This window comes from Neomonachus schauinslandi, chromosome 4 (genome assembly GCF_002201575.2).
Source record: "Neomonachus schauinslandi chromosome 4, ASM220157v2, whole genome shotgun sequence".
Lineage (NCBI taxonomy): Eukaryota > Metazoa > Chordata > Mammalia > Carnivora > Phocidae > Neomonachus > Neomonachus schauinslandi.
In genome coordinates, this window is record NC_058406.1 from 185,062,743 (window position 1) to 185,087,779 (window position 25,037).

A 25,037-nucleotide genomic window follows, 5' to 3' on the forward strand; every position below is an offset into this window, starting at 1 on the left:
TCAGAGGCCCCGGGAAGAGGAAAAGTGCAACAATTATTATGGACTAGGTACATACCACCTTGTACTTTATAGAACTTTAGAGTTCACAAACTGTTTTTGTATATATAAGTGACTTGTAAAATTTATAATGAATCAGCCGAAAGCAAATAACATTTATTTTGTTCAATATATTTTAGTTTAGAATAATTTTTAGTCACTAAGTTGAAAAACCTAAAAGTAGTAAAGGAAATGATGATGCATGATTAACAACTGAACCAAAGAATCTGTTACAAAGTTAAAACTGTTTAAATTGCAGTAAATACTGAAAAAGTACCATCACATAGGGCTCAGCAGAAAGAATCAAACCAAACATTTCTACTGACAGAAAAAGGTCACTATGTCGGTTTTCATGGCAGAAATACAAAAGAGAAAAATGTTCTACAATCTCTGATCCCATTTTATGTAACTGAAACATTCAACAGGAGCCCTGTTCATAATGTGGTGGCATCATCACCACGTGTGGCCCTGTACTTCTTGTCACAGTAAGGTCTAAAAAACAAACCAAAAAACCCCCAAAACACAAAAACGAACCAAACAAAAAAAACAAGAGTTTACGCCTTCAAAACATTTAAAATTCAGCTTTATTCACTGCCCTGTGTTCCTGGAGAATTTACACACACACACACACACACACACGCACACACGCACGCACGCACGCACGCACGCACGCACGCACGCGCGCACCCGGCTCAAGCCACGTCCAGGACGTAGGCCACGCCCCTCCCTGCGGCATTCACAGCCCCTTCCTGCAAGCACTGGCCTCTGGGTCCTACCTGAGCTCTATAATATGCACGTTTCCAAAAACTTAATAACTAGGCTAAAAACAATTGCTTTAGGCCCTCAGAATGAGGTGCCCAGGGAAATGTGCTGTTATTCTTTAAATCTCTCAGCGTTACATTTATTTTCATAGGGAAACTTTGTCTAGATTTCAAAGATAAACTCTCCATATATTCAATGTGGGTTATAATTTTTGATCTTAATTAAGATGGTCAAATACTGACATTTACTTTGCAAGGAAATAAGAATGAGTGCCTGGTCCCTCCTCTCTCAAAGTCAGGATTCTGCTTCATTTCCCAACCAGGGATCCATCAAGAGTTGAAAACGGTCTTCAGTTATCTAGATCCTCATTCTTCCTGTTGGTGAGCTTCCAGGCTCCTTGCCCCAATCCTCCACAGTAGCATCCAGAACAACTCACAGTGATGACCTCACAGGCCATCATCTGAGAACCCAGCGACTCTCGTGTCCCTGCAAGCTCGGGGTGTTCCTGCCCTTCTTCCTTCTGCTTTAGCTCCTGGAACTGCATTCCTAAGTCCTGGCCTGTCTCCACACCTTGCTCAGGCATCCACTGACTCACTTAAAAAGAGTTAACTAAGTACTGATGTCCCAGTCAATAAGCAGACAAATAGAACATGTCTTTGCCCATGATGGGGCTGTGATCTAGTGCACAAGATGATTTCCAAAATGATCACATCCATCTAAAGACTTTCCATAACAGAAAGATGCACAGTGGGCTAGAATACTCTGAGGAAGGAGTCCTGGAGTAGTCAGGGAAGGCTTCTAGGAGGTGGTGACATCTGAATCTGGTCTTGAAGACCAGGTAAGATAAGAACTTTTCAGAAACAGGGCAGTCACACAAGTTCCACTTTCTCCACCTTCCAAGTGCTTCTTCATCTGTACCCGAGGGAAACTCCTCTAAACCGGCACTGAAAGACAGTATCACCTGGGGAGCAATAATGACCGAGTTCCAATCCTGGCTCCCTCAATTTCAGGTGTGACACTAACACATTGGTTTACCTTCTGAACTTCTTTCCTCAGATCTGTGAAATGCGGATGAAAAAGGCCCTGTAAGGCTGTCATAGGGATTAAACAAGATCATATCTAAGGCACGTGAAGGTTTTAATGCCGTGAAACCATTCTGAACACTAAAGAGAGTCCTGTCACCTCCTTGCTGTGTGTGACCCTGGCCAAGCTTCCAAGTCTAGACTGCTCTACCTGCTGCATCTCCTGGTCCCTCTCCCTATTCCCTGCGACCTTGGCAGCTGCCTGCCTTCTCCAAGCTCCTGCTCCAGGGCCCAGTGCTCGGTGTCTCCCTGTCTGCATGGCTCCAGCTCTCACAGTTACCTGCCCACATGTTACCTGCTCAGAGATACTTTTCTTGACCGCAATTTTATTATTTCTTAAAAAGCTTTATTTATTTAAGTAATCTCTACTCCCAATGTGGGGCTGGAACTCATGATCCCGAGATCAAGAGCTGCACACTCCACCAACTGGGCCAGCCAGGCTCCCCTTGACCACAGTTTTCAGTAGCCTCCCCCTTGCTGCTCTCGGCTAGATTTTAATCCAGCGTCTCTGGTCTGTCTCTTCCACAGAATGTCAACTCCATAAAGGAAGGGACTTGGCCTTGCTTTCAACATCATAGCCTTGCACCCAGAACAGGGCCTGCACAGAGCCAGCACACAGTATTTGCTGACTGAATTAACGCAAAGTGGAAAATGTCAAACTGGAATAATACCCATCTTGCAGGGCTCGCGAGGGGTTCTATGAGATGGAGCATGACAGAAAAGCACACACTCATGGCCGACATGCCACTGGACTGCAGCCTCACACCGGGAGCCTTCAGAAAGAGAATGGCTCGCTGTGGGGGAAGCAGAATCAGAGTCTGCAGGCCCGGGGCAGCTGGATCTCTCCCTCGGGGGGCCAGTAACACCTTCACATGGTGCAGGTTTCCAGGCCACTCCGTAAAGAAACACCCTCAGGGTTTAGAAACAGTACTGGTTTTCGAGGCATCAACGTAACAGTTTCTGAGTTAAGTGTGAGGCAGGCTCCTGGTGGGCCGGATGTTACGTTCTACAGTCTTTGTGGAAGACCGAAGGACGCCACACCTGCTCGCCCAACTCACCGAAGTGAGCTAGGGTACACCGAAATCTGGAGCCCCTGGTGCTGTCGCTAAAGATCCCCTGAACACGGAGTGCTCTCCTTCGCCAGCAGCTGTAGGTGACCATGGTGACTACCACTAAGAGACAGTGTCACCATCAGAACAGGAAGACTGTGACACGTGACAATGACAACAACGTCCCGGCCAACGGACAGCTCAAGCAAACTGAATGCCCGCCGTGAGAAGGTGGGTGGGGGAGCACAGGCCCCTGCTCTCTGAGGCTGGAAAACAATGTGTGTGGGGGTGAGGGGGGGAGGGAGGCCTCTGAGGGCTGAGCTAAGGAACCCAAACTTTGTCTAACTGTAAATTATAACTGAAAGTCTCTGACCAGAGAGCTGCTTATTTAAATTATATACGTATGATGGCAATTCAATTAATTAACATGGAGAAGGGACTGAGGGTCAGACCTGTGGCTATGGGACAGCTAGGGAGAACAGTGAAGGCAGGACGGGAAAGGATGGGTGGCAGGGGGAGGTAAAACCCTGATGTTCAAGGATGATCAGGTGCTGAAAACTCTGAGGTTCAAAGCCTGAAGCAGTGAGGACACTGATGAAAGGGGGTCAGGAAAACAGAAGGAACAAGACGCGAAGGGTCTCTGAGGACCTCATCTGAGCTGCAGAGTCCTGATGCACCTAACAGGGCACCTCTGCTCTCTCTTCAGCGTAGGGCTGGCCCGCACAGGGGTGCTCCCCGGGGCTCGCTCGTGCAGCTGCTTGCGGCCCGCAGGACGATGGAGAAGAGCTCAGAGAGTGGTGGACAGCTGGCCCCGGTCTCCCCTGTTCTACACAGCACGCTGCAGGTCATCCTGGGGCGCCCGGCCGTCCTCCTCTCCTCTGGACCCAGGCCTGCTTATGGACAGAATCCTTCGCCTCACTCACCACTTCAGCACAGGGTGGCTTTTGTCTCTCCAACTAGATCACAAACTCCCTGAGGGCCTGGTTTACGTCGGCCCCATCTCCTGCGCGCAAAAAGCCCTAACAAGGGGCAGGCCCAACGCGCGCCAGCCGAGTGCCCCCTGGTGCCCTAGCACCACCGCTGGGTTAGGAGAGCACAGGGGGGAAGGCAGCATGCCAGCACTTTCAGAGCATGCTGGCAACCCCGCAGCCTACCAGGCATCTGACCCCGGCCAAGGGCCCAAGCTCGAGTACTCAGAACGCCCTCCAGCTCATCAGGGAGCGACTGCAGTGCTCTGACGCATCCCGCAGCTCATCACCAGAGTCCCTTTGCCAAGTGTACAAAGGTGGGCACGAACACTTCCTGAGAGAGGGCTTGTGGGGTGTTTGTGTACGATAAAAAATAAGCAGGTGCATTTACATGCTGGAACACTAGGAAAGAATATAGTCATCGACTAGGCAAAAGCACGAAACTAAATTGCAGGAAAAATTAACTCAAGGGAAATCAAGCAAATGGGGATTAGGTTTCTTCTGAGTCAGATTATCAGACTCTGGAGTTATTAGGAAGCTGCTGTCGTAGAAACATAGCACAGAGCTCAGACCGGACTGCAGACGTGCGTGTATGCATGTATGTACGTGTACATGCACGCATGCATGTCCGTGTGTGGTGTTCACGTGTGCACACACATGCATGTCTGTGTGTACGTATAAAAGACACCAAACTTGGGTCCACAGAAGATGCTTCCTGTTCCCGCTTTCCTCTATTTCCCACATTTTTCAATGGGGGGAAAAGGCACATATTTTTTGAACACATACCAAGGAAAGCACACCATACTCATGACACCAGCAAAAAAATAGTTAACATACTGTTTGTGCCAGTATCTTAACTATGTCTCTTAAAAAAACAATATTCAAACACCACTTGATGTTAATTGTGAAAGACAGAAACCCCTGAAAAACATTTCGCATTTCCTGAACTCAAAACAATAAATACACAAAGTGTATACTGTTACATTCTAAGTTGCAAAGATTAATTATAATGGCAAGTTCAAAAGTAAAAACGTTCACTCTAAGTATGGTCAACATGACATTACAACTGAAAAATAACTTGCAAGTCTATACAGTCTTGTATTACATATACACATCTCTAAAGAAAATCTTGAGCCATATTCAAACCCATTTAATGATGTTAAGATTATGGAGCTTTGGGTGGTCAGAGAGCTTAGCTTTCTAAGCTATTCTAGAAAGAGCAATCACAATAAAGAGCCTGCTCCTTCTATAGCACCTGAACGTTTCTGCTTGGCAGCTTGCTATCTGGGGCTTTCTGGGTGGAGCCTCTCACCTGACACGGAGACCGCGTGTGTCCGCATGCCTTGCTTCTCGCTGTTGGCCAGCCTGGAACAGAGAGGAGCAGAGCCGTGAGCGCCGTGCCGACAAACACGGAGTGCCTACAGTCAGGACCATGCCATTTCCCATGGAGACCATGCACTTTCGAGGGTGATTTTTAAAAGATTAAGCACTACTAACTGAGGCACTTAAAATAACCAGACTGCTCTACTGTTTTAGAAACGACAGGCAACTGGAGGAACACCGAGATGCTCTGAGAGAGCCGCTCGTGACAGCAGCTTCAGCCCTACATCACCACTCAGCAGCCGGTGGGTATGTGGGTCAGATCAAATTTTACACTGCAATGCTAGACTGCAAGGGGTCGCCCCACATTTATAAAATACAGGGAAAAGACACCTGGAGTTGAAATTGCACTCTAAAACATAATTTGAAAAACACACAGGAGTATGCCTGGTCCTCCTTAAATTCAGAGCATGTAAAAAAGCAGGCAGAGCCTTAATACCTATTTTTATTATTTACAGACTGAGCCTAATGTATCTGGTTACTTGTTTCATAAAATTGCCCAACAACAGGTGTGTTTGACATATCTACCCACATAAAATAAAATTTTGGCCAAAAATCTCAGCGACATTTAAAAAACAGAAGCATAGTTCAGTTTTAAATTTTCGGAAAGCACAAAACAAGAGAGAAAGAAAAGGAACCCCAGATTCTTTAGATGCCAGAGTGACTTTGACGTTTTTATAAAAGAAAACTTTTTCCAGATACATAAGCATGTACTATGGAAGTGCTGAACAGAAAATGGTTCTAGCACACAGAATTTACACCGGGAAATACAGGACCTGGAGAGTAGATCCCTCTCGAGAATGGGGAAGATTCAGGATGCAGCTGTGCGGCCCCTACGATCAGTGATGTCAGCATAAAGCCATGGGAGCGAGTTCCTTTTACTGAGTTCTCTACGTATCCCAGATCTAATTAGCTTTAGGGCTGAACCAGAGTTGCCGTGTGACAGACAAATCACCGGTTCCTCTTCTACTGTGGCTACGGGACTCCCGGCAGCTGTCTGAACCACGCGCACAGGGAAGTCGGGGTGCACGCTCCCGACAGCAGGTCAGGCCGTGTGCTTCCAGGCCCTGCTGCCCGCACGGCGGGCTCTTCCTCTCCCACGCCGTGTCTCCGGGGGCTGCTGCAAATCCGCTTGCTCACCACCACGCGGATTTCACCACTTTCCAACCAAGAGCCGCCACAGCGTCTGCTGCTCTGTGATTTGTGGCAAATGGCGCTCTTTTAAAGTTTCCTTTTTAATTCACTGTTTCTAGCATCTGTTGCCACTTCTACCTACTACCGTCTTCATCCACTTTTGTATCTATGTTTACGATTCTGCATATTTTAATCCTCAAAGTCATCTTTTACAGATTTTCTACAGTTAAAGATATTCTGGGCATAGTTTCCTGGCCTAATGTGAGACATTAATAAATATCTATTAAACATTATTGAGTTTGTGAAACACAGTGCCCAAAAGCTGAAAGCAAGCTGCTTTGACCCATGCCTCCACCCCCCGCACAGCTATGGTGCACCTCTGCCACACACCAGCTACTCCCCGGGTCAGGTCTATGACGTCACATGACCCTGGCCGTCCATGAGGTCCTGCAGGCATGCGTGAGCAAAGAGGTAGTTTTCAAAGTGTGATAAGTCCTCCAGCAAGGAAGAAGGTGTTATGGGGAAGCACACGAGGGTGCTCTCCAGGGCTGGCTGGGCTATCGTGGGAGGTTTCCAGAGCCAGAAAGATGAGCAGGGCCAAGGTGAAGTTACAGAGGCTGGACGACGAGTGGGGCATGTGAGTGAAGAGCATTTACAATGGCTTGGAGGTAAAGAAAGGACCATTTACTCCAGTAACTAAAGGAAGTTCAACAGAGCTGAAGAAGAGCGTGAGTGGTGGTGAAGCAAGCCTAGAGGGGCCGGCAGGGGCCAGTGGTCGGGGTCTGGCCTGCTGGCCCAAGGATGCTGGCCTTTATCCACAGAGCAACAGCAACACCTGCAGGTGTCGTGAGACTCTGTTCCACCCCAGAGCACTCAGCACTCGGCTCTGATGCTTACTTACCGACGTGTCCATATCTCCCAATTTTAACTCCTCTGGTCCCCAGTCCCTCACACGCTGGCTGACCCCAGAGAAGTTACTAAGTAAGTTCTTCTGGCATCACTGCTCAATTCTTTTTAATCTTACAGATCAACACATCTACTATGAAATTCATGACATCAACAACTTAAAAAATGAACACAAATTACTTATGTTTACTTTTCTCACTTGTAAAACGGCCAGAATGGCACCAATTCTCAGGTTCTTAAAAGGCGAGTGCTGAGTATAAACCATCAACAGGCCTCCCCGGTGCTGTGACCGGGACGGTCCTCCAGCTGCCCGATCAACTTAAGAAAAGGGGAAAGTCATTTTACACTTTTGGTTAAAGCTAAATACATAACACAATTTACAACTCATTTGACTTCTTTCTGGAAATACTTGTTTTCTCCCTCCCTAGTTGTATCCACAGAAGTTTGACGATTCACGCAAATGGAAAATAAAGCATGGTGATTGCTTGACAGTTTCTAACACAAATAAGTAACAAAACGCACAAGGCAGCACTTACTTTGGTATTGATGGCAACGCCCGTTCACCTTCTGGAGAAAGAGAGAGAGAGAGAGAGAGAGATGAGGTCCCTATTTCTTTAGAAAAGATTATGTGTAGCAATCAGAGAACAAGGGTAAGTCTTAGTCCAGAATTTAGCAATAACCCTTTAATAAGGAAGTTATTACACTGTGCATCTTAGGCTTTCGTGGTTCATTTTCAATATTTACAACACCCAATAAACCGACTGGAGGTGCATATTGTGTAAGAGGGACTGTCTAATCAGAGCAAAGCCCTGAGGGGATAAGTGGGTGAAAGACATCCCTACACCAGAGGACTGGCCATTTTGTCCTCTGATAAAAATGCTCAGTAGAAGCAACACCAAAACCCGTCTAGGAAACACAAATACAAGGAAAACAAATCCTCGGGATGTGCAGAGGCAGAGGGACTGATGCACCAGAGCAGCCCAGGAAGCAAGCAGGCCTTGACCAAGGGGTCACCTGCCACCCATGACAGGGGTGCGCTCGGGGCTCCCGGCAACGGCCCTTGCTGCTCTCATCACAGCGAAGCGCAGGGCTCCATTTGGTGGTTGGCGGACACGCTCTCTCCCCAACCTCCTTCCGTGAAGCAGGAAGCACAGAGCTCCCAGGTCAATGTCTTCTATCTGTTTAAATCTAACAGGCACCTAACTAATCCTCTCTTCTAATCCATCCCTGGGCTAAGTTACTATGAGGATCATGTTCCCCCCAGTACAAACTCATCAAGTCATTCCCTTGTTTTAAACTCCAGTGTCTCTCACTGGCTTTTTTTTTTTAAGATTTTATTTATTTTTTATTTCTTTAAAAGATTTTGTTTAGGATTTTGTTCATTTATTTGACAGAGAGAGACCCAGAGAGAGAGGGAACACAAGCAGGGGGAGTGGGAGAGGGAGAAGCGGGCTTGCCGCCGAGCAGGGAGCCCGATGCGGGGCTCGATCCCAGGACCCTCGGATCATGACCTGGGCCGAAGGCAGACACTTAACCAACTGAGCCACCCAGGTGCCCCAAGATTTTATTGTTAAGTAATGTCTACACTCAACGTGGGACTTGAACGCACAATCCTGAGATTAAGAGTCGCATGCTCTACTGACTTGAGCCAGACAGGCACCCCTTTCGATGGCTTTTAAGATGAAATTTAAGCACATCTGCTCAACCCACAAAGCACTGTTTCATTTCTGCTGGCACACAACACTGCCCTATCTCCATCTTTGGGGTGTCTGCCCACCTACCACCCATCTACCTGACGCCTTCCCAGGTAGTCCGTTAGTGTCATCCAGTGCAGTCACAATTGCTGTCTACAGTTCTGCTCCTTGCACTTGTCCTAGAACTTAGCCCCAAGAGCTCTTCGCCCCCAGAAGTTACCTTTGTCCCGTCTCACCAGTCTCGCTCCCGACTGCTCCCTGGTCCTAGGTGACTGCATATCATAGTTCCCTGAACACATCATGCTGCCTTCACACATTCCGACCCTTGAAAGGTGCCCTTCCCTCTGGTAGAAAGACTATTCCTCAACTTCTCAAAGCTCAATTCGGTGGGGGATGGGTTGGATGGGGGATGGGTATTAAGGAGGGCACTTGTTATGATGAGCACTGGGTGTTGTATGAAAGTGACGAATCACTAATTCTACTCCAGAAACCAATATTGCACTGCTTGTTAACTAACTAGAATTTAAAAATAAATAAATGAATGAACGAATGATATAATATTCTAAAAAAACAAAACCTCCATCCAAGCACAATTTGAGCTCCAGGGAGCCCTTCCTGCAGCAACTCAGGTGGCTCTGGGTGGTGCTGCTGTGCTCTGCCTCGTTCCAGGCCACTTCTGTGTGTGAGCGCACTCGAAGGTCGGACTCAACCTGCACACAGGTGTCTCTCACACTCAGCAGGGCACCCTGCGCTCACAAGGTTCTCAGACCACTGCTTGGTAAATGAAGAACTGAATCAGCCTCGGATCCCACGTGAGTGACTCTGCACAACTGTTTATCTGTGAAACAGAAATCGGACCGTCTGGTTTGCAGGGACAGGTGAGGCATGCGCAGCGGCGCAGAACGCAGACGACCAGCACGTGACCCCCGATGCGCTGCTGCAGTACCACCCAAACTGCCTCACTCTGACTTTCTGACATCCACATTTCAAGCAAAATACCCACGTGCCACCACGAAGGCCAAACGTGGAGTTACTAGAAAATCCTATCATTAGTTGACCACCCACGAAGGCTCCAACCAGGTCTTGTCCACACCCACCACTGTCAGTTAATAACGGCCGCTAGCCGTCTGCACCCTTTGTTGCAAGGTCTACTTCCCTGGGAGAAAAAGAGACCAGCTCATAAACATTTGGTTAATAGAGACTTCCTAAGCAGCCAGGCAGGAGCAGAGAGAAGGCTGTAAATGAGCTGATTAACAACAAAGGATCTTGAGAGTACATTTTCAGGAAGCAAGACCGTAAATCACTGAGTAAAATGGCCACACACACTAGCAGCAGCACTGTTATAAAAATGCAGTACCCACCAAACCGCCCAGTTCTAGGTGTCAGTTTTTAACATTCCTTTAAATTTATAAGCTGAAGGCCTAACATACGACTTCTTGTGTCATTCCCACGGCAGATAGCTTATTTCCCGGAATAAATCCTTTAGGATTAAGGATGTATCTTTATATTAACCTACATTTGACTGTTGAATTTTTGAATAAAAGTTCTTACCTGTTTTTTAAATTGAACAATGCAGATTCCCTGTAACAAATCTAAATCATAAAGGTGCATATTATAGAAAGGAAGTGGGAAGGCCGAAGCCTCATCCCCTGCTTCAATCACATCTCCACCTCCCCGCGAGTACTCCCTGTCCACAGTTGGTCACTTAGCTGCCCAGATTTCCAGACTTCTCTTAAACTTGCGAATACACACACACAGGCTTGGCTACATATATGTGTGTGTGCGTAGGTGTGGGCTTTTAGCACGAAAATAGCACCGCCTCCTGTTTTTCACAGCTGTGGAGTACTCTATGAGGGGTGCATGCTCCCTCACTTAGTGATTCCTTCCCGTTGTGTGGACATTTAGGCTGTGTCTGGTTTTGAGCTGCTACACACACACTGCAGAGTGAACACCCGGTGTCCATCGGATTCTGCAGGAGGACCTCTAGGAGGTGGACAATGGGCAGGCGCCATCACTACACTGGCCTCCGACGACTTATGCAGACACCAACAAAATGGGAGAGCACATCTTCCAAGGATGGAAGATCCGTCGCTTCACCCGACCTAAACCAGAAAACGCGATCTGTCGCTGCTGGTGTCCAATGCCTATTGCACATCTCCATGTCCACTCTTCTACAAGGAGCCTATTTTCATACTGGCTTGTCTTAATGAGCTGGAAGAACACGCGAGAAAGAAGAGATTTTAATTCTTTGTTGTCTGTGTCACAGATGTTTGCCCTCCTGTATCTCAGCTTTAAAAAAATATTTCTTGGGGCGCCTGGGTGGCTCAGTTGGTTGGGCGACTGCCTTCGGCTCAGGTCATGATCCTGGAGTCCCGGGATCGAGTCCCGCGTTGGGGTCCCTGCTTGGCGGGGAGTCTGCTTCTCCCTCTGACCCTCCCCACTCTCATGTGCTCTCTCTCATTCTCTCTCTCTCAAATAAATAAATAAAATCTTTAAAAAAAAAAATGTTTCTTTTTACTAACAGGAGTGCTTTCATGTTTACAAAACCAACTCTTTCAATTCTGTTCTTCCTACACCCTGGGTCGTGACCTCTTAGAAGCATACCTCCCCTCCTTCCCAGGTACAGGCTTATTATCATCCTGCACACAGGAAATCTTCTGAGGAATGAGGAAATTATGACCCTATGTTAATGTGCATAATTCTTTCCTCTGAGGAGAATTTTACTAAAATTGAAAAACTGCCACTGAGCTCTCCTGTGGCTAAGGCACAGGTCAGCTAACCCCACAGTAAGGGTCAAGGTCGTTCAGCAACTCTGATGGAACTCAGTCCAGGGTATCTGGCTTGGGGCTCTAATTACATTTTCCACCCCAGTAAACACCACCTTTAAAAGCACTTTATAAGTGCAAAGTAATTGTGGTAGATCACAGAAGTAATCAAGTGCGTCTGAGCATACTCACAACTCACAGGTAGAACTTACAGATCACTTAGAACTGGTGTCCCTGTTATGCATATAAACATGTACCTGTTGCTTACCATTAAACACTTTACAGTCTAGAGAAGACATATGGGTACATATATAAGTGTTATTAAAAGCACACTGCCAGGAAAATGGTGCACTGGAGTGTAGAAACATGTTTTAAATTTATTAGAAATTTTAAAAAAACCTAAATTAAAAAATGCTCATGTGCTCTTGTCCACATATATTTCTGACCAAAATCCATTAAAAATGTTTGATTTAAAGTATTATTTCCATTAGGCAGTATACCTTCACATTAGGTATCTATTACAAAATAGTTGTATAATAAACGAACATGCTGGGATTGAGAATAAAGTAAGTACATCATCGAGTCTAGTGCCTCATTCTGTAAAGACAACATAAAATTGCTAAGAGCCAGCACCCTACTAGGATTTTATGAGAAGCGTTTTCACTTGTGCTCTTGTCATATGCATGAAGAACTTAACGCATCTCAGTTCACAAGATGTGATATCAAAATGTTTATCCCTAAGGAGGAAAAAAAAGCCAATTAAAAACCAACACAGGAAGGTGTTGAAGTTTCAAACATGGAATGGCTGGCTTATTTAATGCTTAATGTCTGAATGTTATTTTTTTGTGTGCATAAACTGATAAAGAACATTTGGTAAATTAGGATAAAAATTTTTAAATTATTTACTAAAAAAGAGACAGGCAATATGTCACATTGAACACTTTTGCAAAATACCGTCTTCATGGAATGGAATTTCCCTAAAACATTTAAATAATATTTGCAAGGTACATACCCCTGCTTAAAACACAAAATGAAAAATCAAGAGTTTATGTCTGTACAAGTTTTAACTGAGAGTAGCCTTTAGACCTTTCTAAAAGCAACTTCATTACTATATTTCATACAAAGAAAGCTACTATAAATTTAAATATAACTATATTTTAGAAAATAATAGGTTTTACTGGTGTGATCATAAAGATTTTTACTAGATTAGGCATATCCTAGGATCCACACACTTTAGCTATTGTTTTCAGAGCACATCATGACACTAACTTTTAAACAAAGGTTCCAATGATTCCCTGCCTCACACCGCCCCCCCACCCCCGACTGCTCCCTCCAGCCGCTCTGTGAACACAGGGTACGGGGCTGCTGGTAGGCCGGGCTTTCTGCTGCGTCTCTACCAGGAGTTCAGGATTCCATCATCTGTTTTCCTAGCTCCTCTCCACGCCGCGTACCTGGACTCACAGCACTCGGCCCCTCAGGAACACTCTCCTGTGATGGTCCCGGTCCCGGAGGGGAGTGCTGCAGGGGATCCCGTGTCTACCGGCCACAGAGCTGGCTGCTTTGTGGGCACCACTGTGGACCCACCTCCCACGCCATAAAGCAGGTGTCGTTCTTTACGGATGAGGACGGTCAGAGTCCAGGTTCACACAGTAGGTCAGGATCGCCCTGCAGCCAGCAGCAGCCACGGGAACAATGCTAACATTTATGGCCACTGCATGTGCCAGACACAGTTCCAAGCCTTTCACACAGATGAAGTCATTTATCCTCCCTAAACCATAAAAGACAGGTACCCCTCTGTGTGTGTCAGAGCTAGAGAACCAGGCACAGAAAGGTCAAGCAATTTACAGATGGCAGCTCAGAGGACTTGCCATTTGAACATACAAAAGGATACATTTCTAGAGCCCAGATTTTTCCTGCTACCACTATGCTATTTTCCTGCTGGGAACGTTCTGTTTGATTATTTCAGAATTCCAAATCTTCTGAAAACAACCCTTCTTACTGCCTTGCAAGAACCCCACATGGCTTCCAAAGTGATACAGCCTTGTTTCTAACAATTACTCATTCTAATCACTGATTTTACATCATGCCTTAGAACTAATTTTGTTCTTTGCTCTAAGCTTTTGAGATCTATAAGAAAAAACAGTTTATTTGACATGAGTTACAAAGTATACCTGAAAAAAAATCCAGAACATAATCCCAAAAGTTTACTACAAACACTGACAGCCCCCTAGAAAGCACCTAGAAAGTGTTGCCCGAAGCCAGTAGCCTGAACACCAACACTGTTTCCCCGAAGCTCTTCTATTCAAACCCGGCTCACAGGCTGCGCGTTGCCCCACTTCCCCGGAAAACCAAGAACACAGATGTACTTGGCTGAATTACTTATTTGGTCTTCAGAGTCGTCTAAAAGAAGAAGTAGAGGCAGTTGGGATGAGCTCGCCTAACAGCTCCCAGTGGGACTGCTCAAGCAGAAGCAGGACCTCACCTTTCTGGGGTCTGATGATAAAAGACTGTGTGGCCCCGTTCACCAGCCGGCAGTACCCATCTATCAAGTCAGCCATATTCTCGGCGATGGTTAGGGATGGCGCTGTCACTGTCAGAGGCTAAAAGGGGAAAAGACCGAGAGAGGCGTTATTGTTCTTTGTATCATCAAAGGGGCAGCTGTACTATGACATCAGATCTCTAGGTACACTTGGAAACAGAAGAGTGACAGCGACACAGATTTGTCATAAGGTTGGCATGGAAAAGGAAGTTGATATTTAAGGAGGTTATTCCTAGAATATGTGACAGAAGGCGACCCAGACAAAAACAGAAAAATCACTTAAACTGAGATTCATTTTCTAGAACTAAAGGAGGCAAAAAAAAATATTTCCCTTCAGAGTTGTTTGGCCCCTCTGGAACATCTAATTAAGGGAAGAATTTAAAGAATCAGTATATTTCAAGTATGGCCTATTTTAGAAACAAACATGGAGTAAATTTTTATCAATTATCCCTCGTAATTTTTCTAGCATTAAAGAAAATTACTAAAATCTCATAATTTTAAGCATGCACAGCACATTTTGCCTAAGAGGTCAGAATTCACTGTTTTCACTATCAAACCTGCAATTTTGATAAACTTCCTGAAGATTTATAATTAAAGATTACCCGGGAGATGATCAGAGCTGTATTTTCCTTCCCGGCACAGGGACGCCCTAACCAGAGCAGTATTTCTCACGTCCTCGCCCACGAACAATACACCTTCCCTGAGCTCCACCACACGTTCGGGGCCGGGGGGCGGGGGAGGGAGCGGGGGGGGCGGGGGGGAGTTCTGACAATGGTGGTGCCGAAAGAGAATGTTACAGAGGTGCTGTCGGGAAATTTTAATTGGCAATAGTTTCCATATTTTAGGGTTTCATTTATTCACCTCTGAGAATCAAATGCACTTCTGAGAGCCTCAGAAATGCCCCCGCTCCCAAGGCAGAAAGAACAAGTGAGGAGCGTGGCAGATAAACCCGTCTGAGAAAAGGCTTCCACCACCAGAGAGCCCCGTGCACTGCATGTAACAGACAGAGGTCCGAAAACGTGCTGTGTGCGACAAGCCCAGTCGTTCTGACTCCACATGTGAGCGTCCTCTGCCCGTCTGTCAGAGAAGGTCACCGGATGCGGTATTTGCCAAATGGTGCGCTGTCCTGACTGGGCCACACTGCATGCGGATTAAAAGCGTGGACTCTGGGAGGCACCCCATCTCCACCACTTGTGCTCGGCTTCCTCAGCTGTACAGTGGGTTCAGAGTATCTCAAAGAACTCCTTTTGCTGGGTTCTGAGAATGACCCGTGTGGCTCCTGGTCCCCGTGCTAAGCATCAGAGTAGCAGGTGACCCACCCAGCAGGAGCTGCGGCAGCAGGGCTGCTAGCAGGTGACCGGTCCCGAGACCACCACGCACAGCAGTCTGGGAAATGACACTGCTTACTGAAGGTACCCGTGCATTTACGTAATCCTAAGAAGCAGACGTTCATGCTAGTTCATGAGAATCTTCAACCGGCTTGACAATAATGCTCCTGACCGACTTTTCCATCTGTCATCTGCTCTACTCTTGGGGGCATGTACTCATTACTACCTGAAATGGAACACTCACCACGTAAGAGAAAGCTGGGATTCTGACGACCCACAAAAACTGCATCCTTACCTCGGGGGCACCGGCAATTTTCAGCTGTAGCATCCCTTTCCGGTCCTTGTCTTCACTGTTCGAATACTGAATGGTCTGCACTTGATTGAAGTCGGCCAGATGTGTGGGCTTGGGAGAGAAAAGGCAACCACTTGGGACCCCAGACAGACTCCTGTCAGGTACTGCGTGACTTTCTTGCAGTGCCCACCCCATCCCACTCTCCCGAGGACCTCCTCCCGATGACTGCATCTGGGGGAGAGGCTGCTCATCCATCAGCCCCCAGTGGGGTATTCTCTTCCTTAGGAGCAGTCCTGGAACCACCAGGAACTGTCTGCTCACTCCCAGGTGAGGAATATGCCTGTTCTCTGTGTTCCTAATGGCCAAGCAGGAGCGCTCCACCTGTCAGAGGTGGACGGGTGGGTCACAGGTCCCAGAGAAGGAAGGAAACAGAAGAAAGTCCCAGATTTGACTCACTCACTGGCCTTGGGAGTAACTGCATGTGAAACCTGCTCCCGTTCCCACAGGGAGAGGGACCTGTGTGCACTCCCAGTGCATCCTGAATTAGAGCAAGTCTCTGAGTTTAACAACGCTAGGGAGTTGGCAGGTGTCCAAAGGACCCTTCTCAGGAAGACGTGCCGAGAGACTTCATTTCTCCAACTAGAATCAACTCTTTTCTTCTTATGAAGACAAAAAAAAAATACCCATTTGTCCCTTATCCTTCTAGCATTTCATTACAATGATCATTTTGCTGTGATGATTCCTACACATTTATTCACAACAATTACCTTGATTTCAGCCTCTTTCTCTTACAACGTCAGGAGGATTGGCCTCTCCCACCACGTACTCCACTCAGCCCAGATCCTGCCACCGGGACTGAGCTGGAATTATGGTTCAGAAAGTGACTCATAGTGGCTCCTGGGTGGCTCAGTCGTTAAGCGTCTGCCTTCGGCTCAGGTCATGATCCCAGGGTCCTGGGATCGAGCCCCGCGTCAGGCTCCCTGCTTGGTGGGGAGTTTGCTTCTCCCTCTGTTCTCCCCCCACCTTGTGCGTGTGCACTCTCTCTCTCTCAAATAAATAAATAAAATCTTTATTAATTTTTTAAAAGACTTTATTTATTTGTCAGAGAGAGCGCGCACAAGCAGGGGGAGGGGCAGAGGGAGAAGCAGACTCCCTGCCGAGCAGGGAGCCTGACGTGGGACTCGATCCCAGGACCCTGGGATCATGACCTGAGCTGAAGGCAGACACTTAACCAACTGAGCCACCCAGGCGCCCCAATAAATAAAATCTTAAAAAAAAAAAAGCTTCCCTTCACATCAGAACACCTTCACAGCTTTGCTTTCAGGCACAGGTGTGTCCATGAGGCCTTCAGACGGGAGCCCAGGGGCAGCCCTCCGCTTTCCCATTCTAAGACGTCCAAACAACAGGGAGCACGGCCCCTGTGCCCACTCCCCTCTCTCCGCCTCTGTGCCACCTGCCCTCACGGGGTTCGCTCCTACCTCACTGGCTGTCTTCCACAGTTCCTTTGGCTTCTCCTCTGCTCCATCTCTAAATGATCACGGGCCACAGGACTCTGTGCTGGGCCCATCCTTCCCCTGAGCTGTGGCGGCCCAGCCAATACCACCCAGCCCCGTGGTGCAAGTACGTCTCCAGTCCTGAACTGGGACACGTATCCAGCCACCTACATGACACCCCCACACGGACGTCGGGGACAGACCGTGAACAGCACAGTCACGGGATCCGCTCTTAACACCTGCTCCTCCTCCAGGCCTCCCCAGTGCAGCAACAAGCATCACCAGTCAACCCTGTTCCTGAGCCGAAAAACGGAGGCATTATCACCAGCTCCTCTCTTTCCTCCCCCACAGCCAGCCCCCCTCCACACCCGGAGTCTGTGCATTTTCCTTCCACCTTCCCAGCTGCCACTCTGTGCAATCACCGTTGGTATCCTGCTTAGAGCATCAGCCCTGCAGCCGTTTCCCTCGTTGTGCGCCTGTCCCCCCCCCCCCCCAGACCACCCTACCCAGAAGCCCAGGAGGTACTTCACAGTGTAAGTCAGGTCTGACAAGCCCCTGCTTCAACACGTACGATGCCAGCAAAGGGAGGCAAACAACCCCCTGGTCCGCCCTCTGCCTGCCTCTTGGACCTAACTTCTCATCATGAGCTCATCTTGATCAGATGCACTCTAGTCTTACCGGGGCAGAATCATGCCCCCAGAGGGTTGTTTTTGGTTGGCTGAAGAATGAGGGATATAAATGGGGACCAGGGCCGTGAGACGTGGTAGAAAGCACAGGAAGTTCCCTCACAGCGAAAACTGTCCTATGTCCTGAATGGCTTTCAAGTGTCCTGATGTGTATTCATGTTGGTGAAAAATCTGGTTCTAGAACCCAAGTCTTTTTTAAAACACAAAGTATGCTCTACACTGAATTTTCCAGCAATACAACTTATGTGTAATTTAGGGAATACTGACTTTGCTATCTTTGGGATGTTATGATGAGTTGCTCACCATTTTGGAAAATGACATCATGGAGGGCAATGCTTGTTGGTATTTGAGCTGCTGACCCCATGCACACACATCTGTAACAGAGGAGATGAGGCTCCTTCTAACAGACCAGGAATCAAATGTTATTAAGCTGGTGACGCATGAAATAGGGGACATCTCAACTAGTCTCGCTAAATGATTATATTAAAATATTCCTATTATTGCCGTCTTATAACGAAAATATTTTTTTCCAAAGAACAATGGAAATTTAAGTCATGGAAATCATTATATTCCTTTTTTTTTTTTTAAAACCTGTGTTTCTGCCTCATTTTGACATGCCCCCCCCGAGGTCAGTCACGTAACTTCCCCTTGTCACTTTCCTATACTACTTGTAAGGGGGCACTTCCGGTGGCCCTCTCTCAGATGAACACGCTCAGTACTCAGCTCTGACTCTTCTGTAACACTTGCCCATCTCTGTGCTGTGTACTGACATACTGAAATAGACTTTTTGGAATTATATGTGCACAGCATATTCTGTGATTTTATTTCAAGTTAGCAAAAGACTCTTAAAAATATCTGTTATAAAGAAGAAAGGGCTGGGAGGGGCCCACACTGACCACCACTCTAAATTGGACACCAGACACTCTCATACTACCCTACTGTAGCCCTCTCTCATGATCGGATTATTTCTGCTGCTTATCATCTTTCTTACATTCGCTCTCACAAACAGACTAAAAGCACCATGAGGGTGATCTAGTGGTGGACGCCCATCCTGTCTACCACTTATTGCAAGGAAGGAGGGCCGTGCCTGGTACGTGAGGGAGTGAATGAATGACTCTGAGAACTTATGAGGTGCTGGGCTCTGTTCTAAGTACCAGGAATCCAGCAGTGAACAAGGATGACGTGAATCCAGACATAAACAATCACACAAGGAAGCACGTAATTACAATTGTGATAAAGACCGCAACAAAGCAACTGAGGGTACTGTCTAAAACTATATCCACTTTGTTTGGGGAGGGGCAGGAGGAAATGGTGAGGCCTCACTCAGAACAAGTCTCCCTGAGAACGAGAGTGGGCCCCGGGCCCCATGAAGCCAGGACCACGTGGATTTCACCCGGCGCTGGGCCCTGGCTTCCGGCTCACTGCCCAGCACCAAGCATCTGCACACACACATGCAGACTGGCCCATGCAGCACTCCAGACAAGGCACAAAAGTAGGCCTTATGGGCCCCAAGAGAGGGCAAGTGTGTGCAGAGGAGCCTGCAGAGCTGGGCTGTCTACGGTAGCGGGAAGCCGCGAGTGGCTATCGAGCAGCTGGTGGTTCGCGGCTAGTCCAAACTGAGGGGCGATGAAAATGCAGAATCCATGCCGATTCCAAAGATTCACTATGATAAAAAGAATACAAAATATCTCCGTAACTTTTATATGCATGATACCTTGAAGTGATGGTATCTTGGATATACTGGGATACATAAGGTATATTATTAAAATTCATTTTCACCTTTTAAAATGTGGTTACTAGAACACTGCAAAGTCCATAGGCAGCTTGCATCACTTGTATTGAGCAACGCTGGAGAATAAGGTGACCGAGGAGTCAGGTGAAGTAGCTAAGGACTCAGAAGTACCGAGAGGGCTCCGCTGCATGAGGGTCACTGTCCCCCAGGCGGAGGCTGGGCAGGTGCTGGGGTGCCGGCGGGGGCTGAAGACAGAATGGGAGGAAGCCAGGCGGCGCACTCAGAGCAGCTCGGCTTGGGGCAGCCACGCGCCACCAGGTTCTCAACGGCCACGTGCCAAGAACTTTCGCAATAAAGCAAAGAGGAAACGTGGGCTTGCTCCCTGGCGGGGACAGGAAAAGGGATATGGGTTTGAGGGAGGACGTTTTTAGGATGAGAGAGATTACACATTTTTCTGTGCTAATAGGAATGGCCCAGTAGACTGGAAGCATTTACTGGTGCTGGAAAGAGAGCAGAAGAGACGGGGGGCCGCTACACAGCCAGGGACGGTCTTACCAGAAGCATGATGTTCACCCACGGAAGGCACGGGACGGGAGGGTGGGTGTGGCAGGCAGAAATGCAAGCAGGGCAGATTTTATAGGGACTTCCGGGGCTCTATCCTGACACTCCCAACCTAGTTTCCTTCTACTTTATACAACCGCAACTTTCACTCCAGAGGACAGAGATCCTCATATTCTCAAAGAGAAAATAGACATTTTTTCCATAGAACATTGATAAAAATCAACCATATGCTTGGCTATAAAGAAGACTGGAACACATTCACAGGAAAAAACCTGTTCTCTGCTCATTGGCCAGTAACATTAGAAATAATAACAGTGAGACCCAAACCCTCAGAGCTACTTGAAATTTAACACTCTCCTAAATAATGCTATGATGAAAGAAATAAAAGCTGTACAGAAATACAACGAAAGGAGAACACCACCTACCAACATTAGTAAGACATTACAAGTTGTACGAGAAAATGGCCTCCAAAGTAAACAAAAATACATTGGAAAAAAACACCCCAAGGGAACTGCAGGAGAAAGGCTAAAAACAAGCGAACAAGACTGGGAAAGGGGGTCTGCCAAGAACAATGCCGACATGAAGGAAAAGGAATGGCAACGCTGTCACCCCGATTTCTGAGCTTGCCCACGAAGGGCCGCTACAAGAGACAAGCCGTCCGCGCGTCTGCAAAAGCCAAGCTCCCACAGATGTGCGGGGGCGTGAGACCGGGCACAGGACTGAAGTCACCGGAAAGATGACGAGAGAACCCCGAGATACAGCTCCATGGTGACAAGCTGAAAACACGGGAGGCAGAGGACACGCTAACGGAACGCGAGTTACGACAGGCGACAAGAAGCAGACACCCCGAGCAGCTGTGCCGCTGCGGGGGCGGGGGGAGGGAGGGGGGCTGGTACACCTGTCACTGAGGCGGCAGCAGGGGCCACGCAGACCCAGGCTGCCTCACCCGAGAAACATGCAATTCCCATTCTGGCTTCAAATATTTCAGGACGTAAAATCATAAAAAGACCCCAATTCACCTGATGAAATAAATTAGTGTAACTGCTAATACCCTTTAATGTCCTTATAAAGTTAATATAAAAAAGAAAAATCTAGATGGTGCTCACTTCGGCAGTACATACACTAAAAAGAAAAGATTTTTTTTTGTGCTGTGGCACATCAAGCTGTAGGAAGCTGATGTGGAAAGAGACAACTGGACGGCGTCACGGAACAGAAGACCCCGAGGTGCACCGCAGGAGGTAACAGATACATGACTTGGTGCACCTTGCTGACCCTGCTGTCTGCTCACCTGGAACAGGGCCAGCAACAACGGCAATGACATAACAGTGGTGACACCCAAATGCCTACCTGAGTCCTTTGTGTGAGGCCATGATCAAATTCATTATTTAATTCTCTTACCAACCCTATTAGGTGGTTGAAATTATTACGGCCATTTTACCAATGAGGAAACACAGGCCAACTGTGGAGGGATGGAGCCCAAGTCACAAGGCTAGCATGAGAGCGAGTCAAGGTGGCAACCGTGGCCACGTCCTCCAGAGCCTGCCTCTCTTGACCGCATTCGGGGGCCCACCTGTGACCTCACCTGAGGACTCTGGGTGGATTCCAGGTGGGTTAAAGGCTTACACGTAAACAGGACAGAGACAACATTGCAAGAAAATCCAGGAGACCACAAATCAAACCTAAAGGCTAGGACTACAACAATCTGTAAGTGGTGAAAACAGATAAGGTCACAGACTGTCCTGGAGAGGTCACACCAATGGCTGCTCTTGCCATCAGTGTAGGAAAGTTCCAGCGGGGCCGCACTCTTGTCAACACTTGGTCTTACAGCTCTTTCCCATTTTAGCCATCCTAGTAGACACGTAATAGCACCTCACCGCACGTATCTGATGACTCCGAGGCTCAACACCTTCTCACTTATCTCTAGACTCTCTGGATATCCTCTTGGGTCATCTGCCCTTTACTTAATGATTCACTGCCAATCTTTACCCTGGCTTAGGAGACTATTGTCAAATACATTAATGCAAATACCTGGCTTGCCTTTCTACTATCTTTTGATGAAAAGAGTTCAATGTACTCTAATTTATCAGAATTGTCTTTTAGAGTTAGCACTTTTTAAGTCCTGTTTAAGGAATCTCTGCCTACCCCAAATTTATAAAGATATTCTCCTATGTTTTCTTCTATGACTTTCATCATTTGCCTTTCACATGTAGATCAATATTGCATCTGGAATGGATTTTGTTAAGTGTGTGACAGGGGTCAGAAGACCCTGGTTTTTCTCTGCGAATACTCAGCGGATGCTGCAGCATTTACTGAAGAGTTCATCAATGATGCAGAACTCAGGACAGCAGCCCCTCTCGGGGTAGGGGCTAGAGACTGGGAAGGGGCAGGATTCATCTTTGTCTGCACTCAGGCCTAGCGTGAGGAGTGTCCGTGCACAGGCAGTCCCGAGATGTCACCAAAGCAGACTTACGTTGCAGCCCTTGTCCGTGAGGTAACTGATTCCTTCTTCTGGGCCAATTGCCAGTTCCACCGAAATAATCCAGCTTGACTTTTGAAGGGTGAAACAGGTAATGACAAAGGTCCCAGAAGAAAAAAGAAATATTTTAGATGAAAACATGGACACATTAAAGGACCAAGGTGGGGGTGGAGGTGGGGGGCTGGTCTAGCTTGCCATTTATCTATCCAACCAAGTACTACAAAATGTCTATGACTTCACTGATCCAGCATCTGGTGGGTCTGAAGCTAATGGTTTCTTTGGAAAGATTATTTGAATAGGTTAAACTAGCCCAGAGGGAACAGTCCATTAACAAATCCCTGGGCTGGAATAAAAAATCCAATTATCAACACAGGCATGCTTTCAAAAAAAGATGAATTCATCCTCACATTAATACATTTTCTTTTTTCATTTTTCCCCACTGTAAAATGACAAATATTTTCATGTTGTTAAAAATGTGACAAATCAGATTTCAATCAGAAATTCAGACATACATGGATAAGAAAAAGCAAAAGAAATGAAACCCAGTTCCCCATTTCCCATGTCCCCATACTTACACCCAGAGCACACTTGAAGCATTCTTTATCAAATCTGTACACTGGGGAGAGGATCTCAAAGAACTTCAGAATACTTTCTTCTCTGTTAAGGTTGGCAAACTGTCTAAATGTCTGTTGGATCAGCTTTCTTAGTGTTTTGGCCTGCACAATAAAATCACAAAAATCACTTTACAGTCAACAACACACAACAATAGTGAATGTCAAAGCTATCTTTCCCTCCCACCACTCGCTCCAACCTATATTCACATCACTATGAAATGCCATTATTTGTCAAAGCCTATTTCCTTTTTTAAGTAGCTGTAATAAAATGCACACAGTATAAGATATAGCATCCTAGCCCTTTTTAAGTACACAGTTCAGTGATTCCAAGCTTTACTTCTTAAATAGAAATTTATAAGGCAATAATTTGCTTATTAGAACATGTGGTAAAAAATTAGGCATTAAAAAACACGTACTATCTTAAAAAATTAAACATAAAAACTAAAATAAAAAACACGTACTACCTATGCACACAACGGGGAGCTGGCAAAAGCTTAGATAGGAAGGCACTCACATATCCCACTGTTAGGAGGGTAAGTTGATACAACCTTTTTGAAGGGCAATTTGGCAGCACGGATAAAAATACCTTAAAAAAACCTACAAATCTGGATCCAGAAATTAAATTCCAAGGCACTAGTCTTTAGAAATGATTAAAGAACTCCACAAGGACTCAGAAACGAGGAGGTTCAGTGCAGAACTATTTACAGGAGCAGTTGGGTTATATGCATCATAATATGTCTGCCTATGTTGTATGAGCCCTCAAGACGGTCATGTGGAACGAATTCACTGATGTGAAAATCCCTATCGTGGTGTCAGGTGAGAGAATCTGGTGAAACAATCTTGTATGTGCAGTACAGATGCCTTTAAAAGGAGGGCACCGTTGATGGGCCTCACACAGGTACGTGTGGGCACAGGTGCACACACGTATCCACACAGAGAAGGAAATGGCACAACTATGCCCCTTTCCTGTGCAGTGGGATCATAGGTGATCTTCCAGACCATTTCTGCACATTTGAGCATTCTATTTATGCACCACAAGCATCTGGACGGTGGAGGGAAGGGCCCTCCAGGCGGCAAGCCCATAGCCCATGGTGCATCAGCAGCAGCCTGGGGAGGCCCGTGGGGAAAGGATGCGGGATGAGGTGTGAGGAAGAAGGCTGGGGGGAGGAGCCAGCCGCAGGAAGCACCCAGCTTCCATCCTGGAAAGAGACAAAGTCCTTGGGCACCTTGGGGAGAGTGACGTAATCTGACACGTTGGCTGCCGTGCTGTGAACGGTATGAAGGCAGTAGGAGAGACCAAGAAGGAGGGTACGGAAGTAACCTAGGCGAGAGGTGAGCAGGGTCTACGCAAGCATAGAAGCAGAAAGGGGTGAGAAGCAGATTTATTCTGAAAAACAGAACCAACGAGATGTACTGAGAGGCAGGAGTTACGACGAACTGAAACGGTAGGCCTGTGGGGAAGCAGGTTGGCAGGTGAAGGTCTTGCAGGAGACCTGGGGCCCAGCTGGGAGCTCAGCGTGAGGTGCACTCAGACAGGAAT

General features: G+C 47.0%; 1 protein-coding gene across 12 annotated transcripts in view; it reads right to left on the bottom strand.

The window, feature by feature from the left end:
- PTK2 (protein tyrosine kinase 2) overlaps nucleotides 1-25,037 on the bottom strand; it is a 234,875-nt gene that overhangs the window by 87,379 nt on the left and 122,459 nt on the right. For 11 of the 12 annotated variants that reach the window (XM_021688823.1, XM_021688822.1, XM_044914687.1 and 8 more), the window contains 6 exons: nucleotides 23,459-23,599; nucleotides 22,878-22,955; nucleotides 15,939-16,046; nucleotides 14,259-14,376; nucleotides 7,854-7,884; nucleotides 5,210-5,262 (listed from right to left, as the gene is read on the bottom strand). In XM_021688823.1, coding sequence (XP_021544498.1) covers nucleotides 5,210-5,262; nucleotides 7,854-7,884; nucleotides 14,259-14,376; nucleotides 15,939-16,046; nucleotides 22,878-22,955; nucleotides 23,459-23,599 — 529 coding nt within the window. Of the gene's footprint in view, nucleotides 1-5,209; nucleotides 5,263-7,853; nucleotides 7,885-14,258; nucleotides 14,377-15,938; nucleotides 16,047-22,877; nucleotides 22,956-23,458; nucleotides 23,600-25,037 lie in introns of those variants that run through there. The other variant, XM_021688825.1, reaches the window with a different exon arrangement.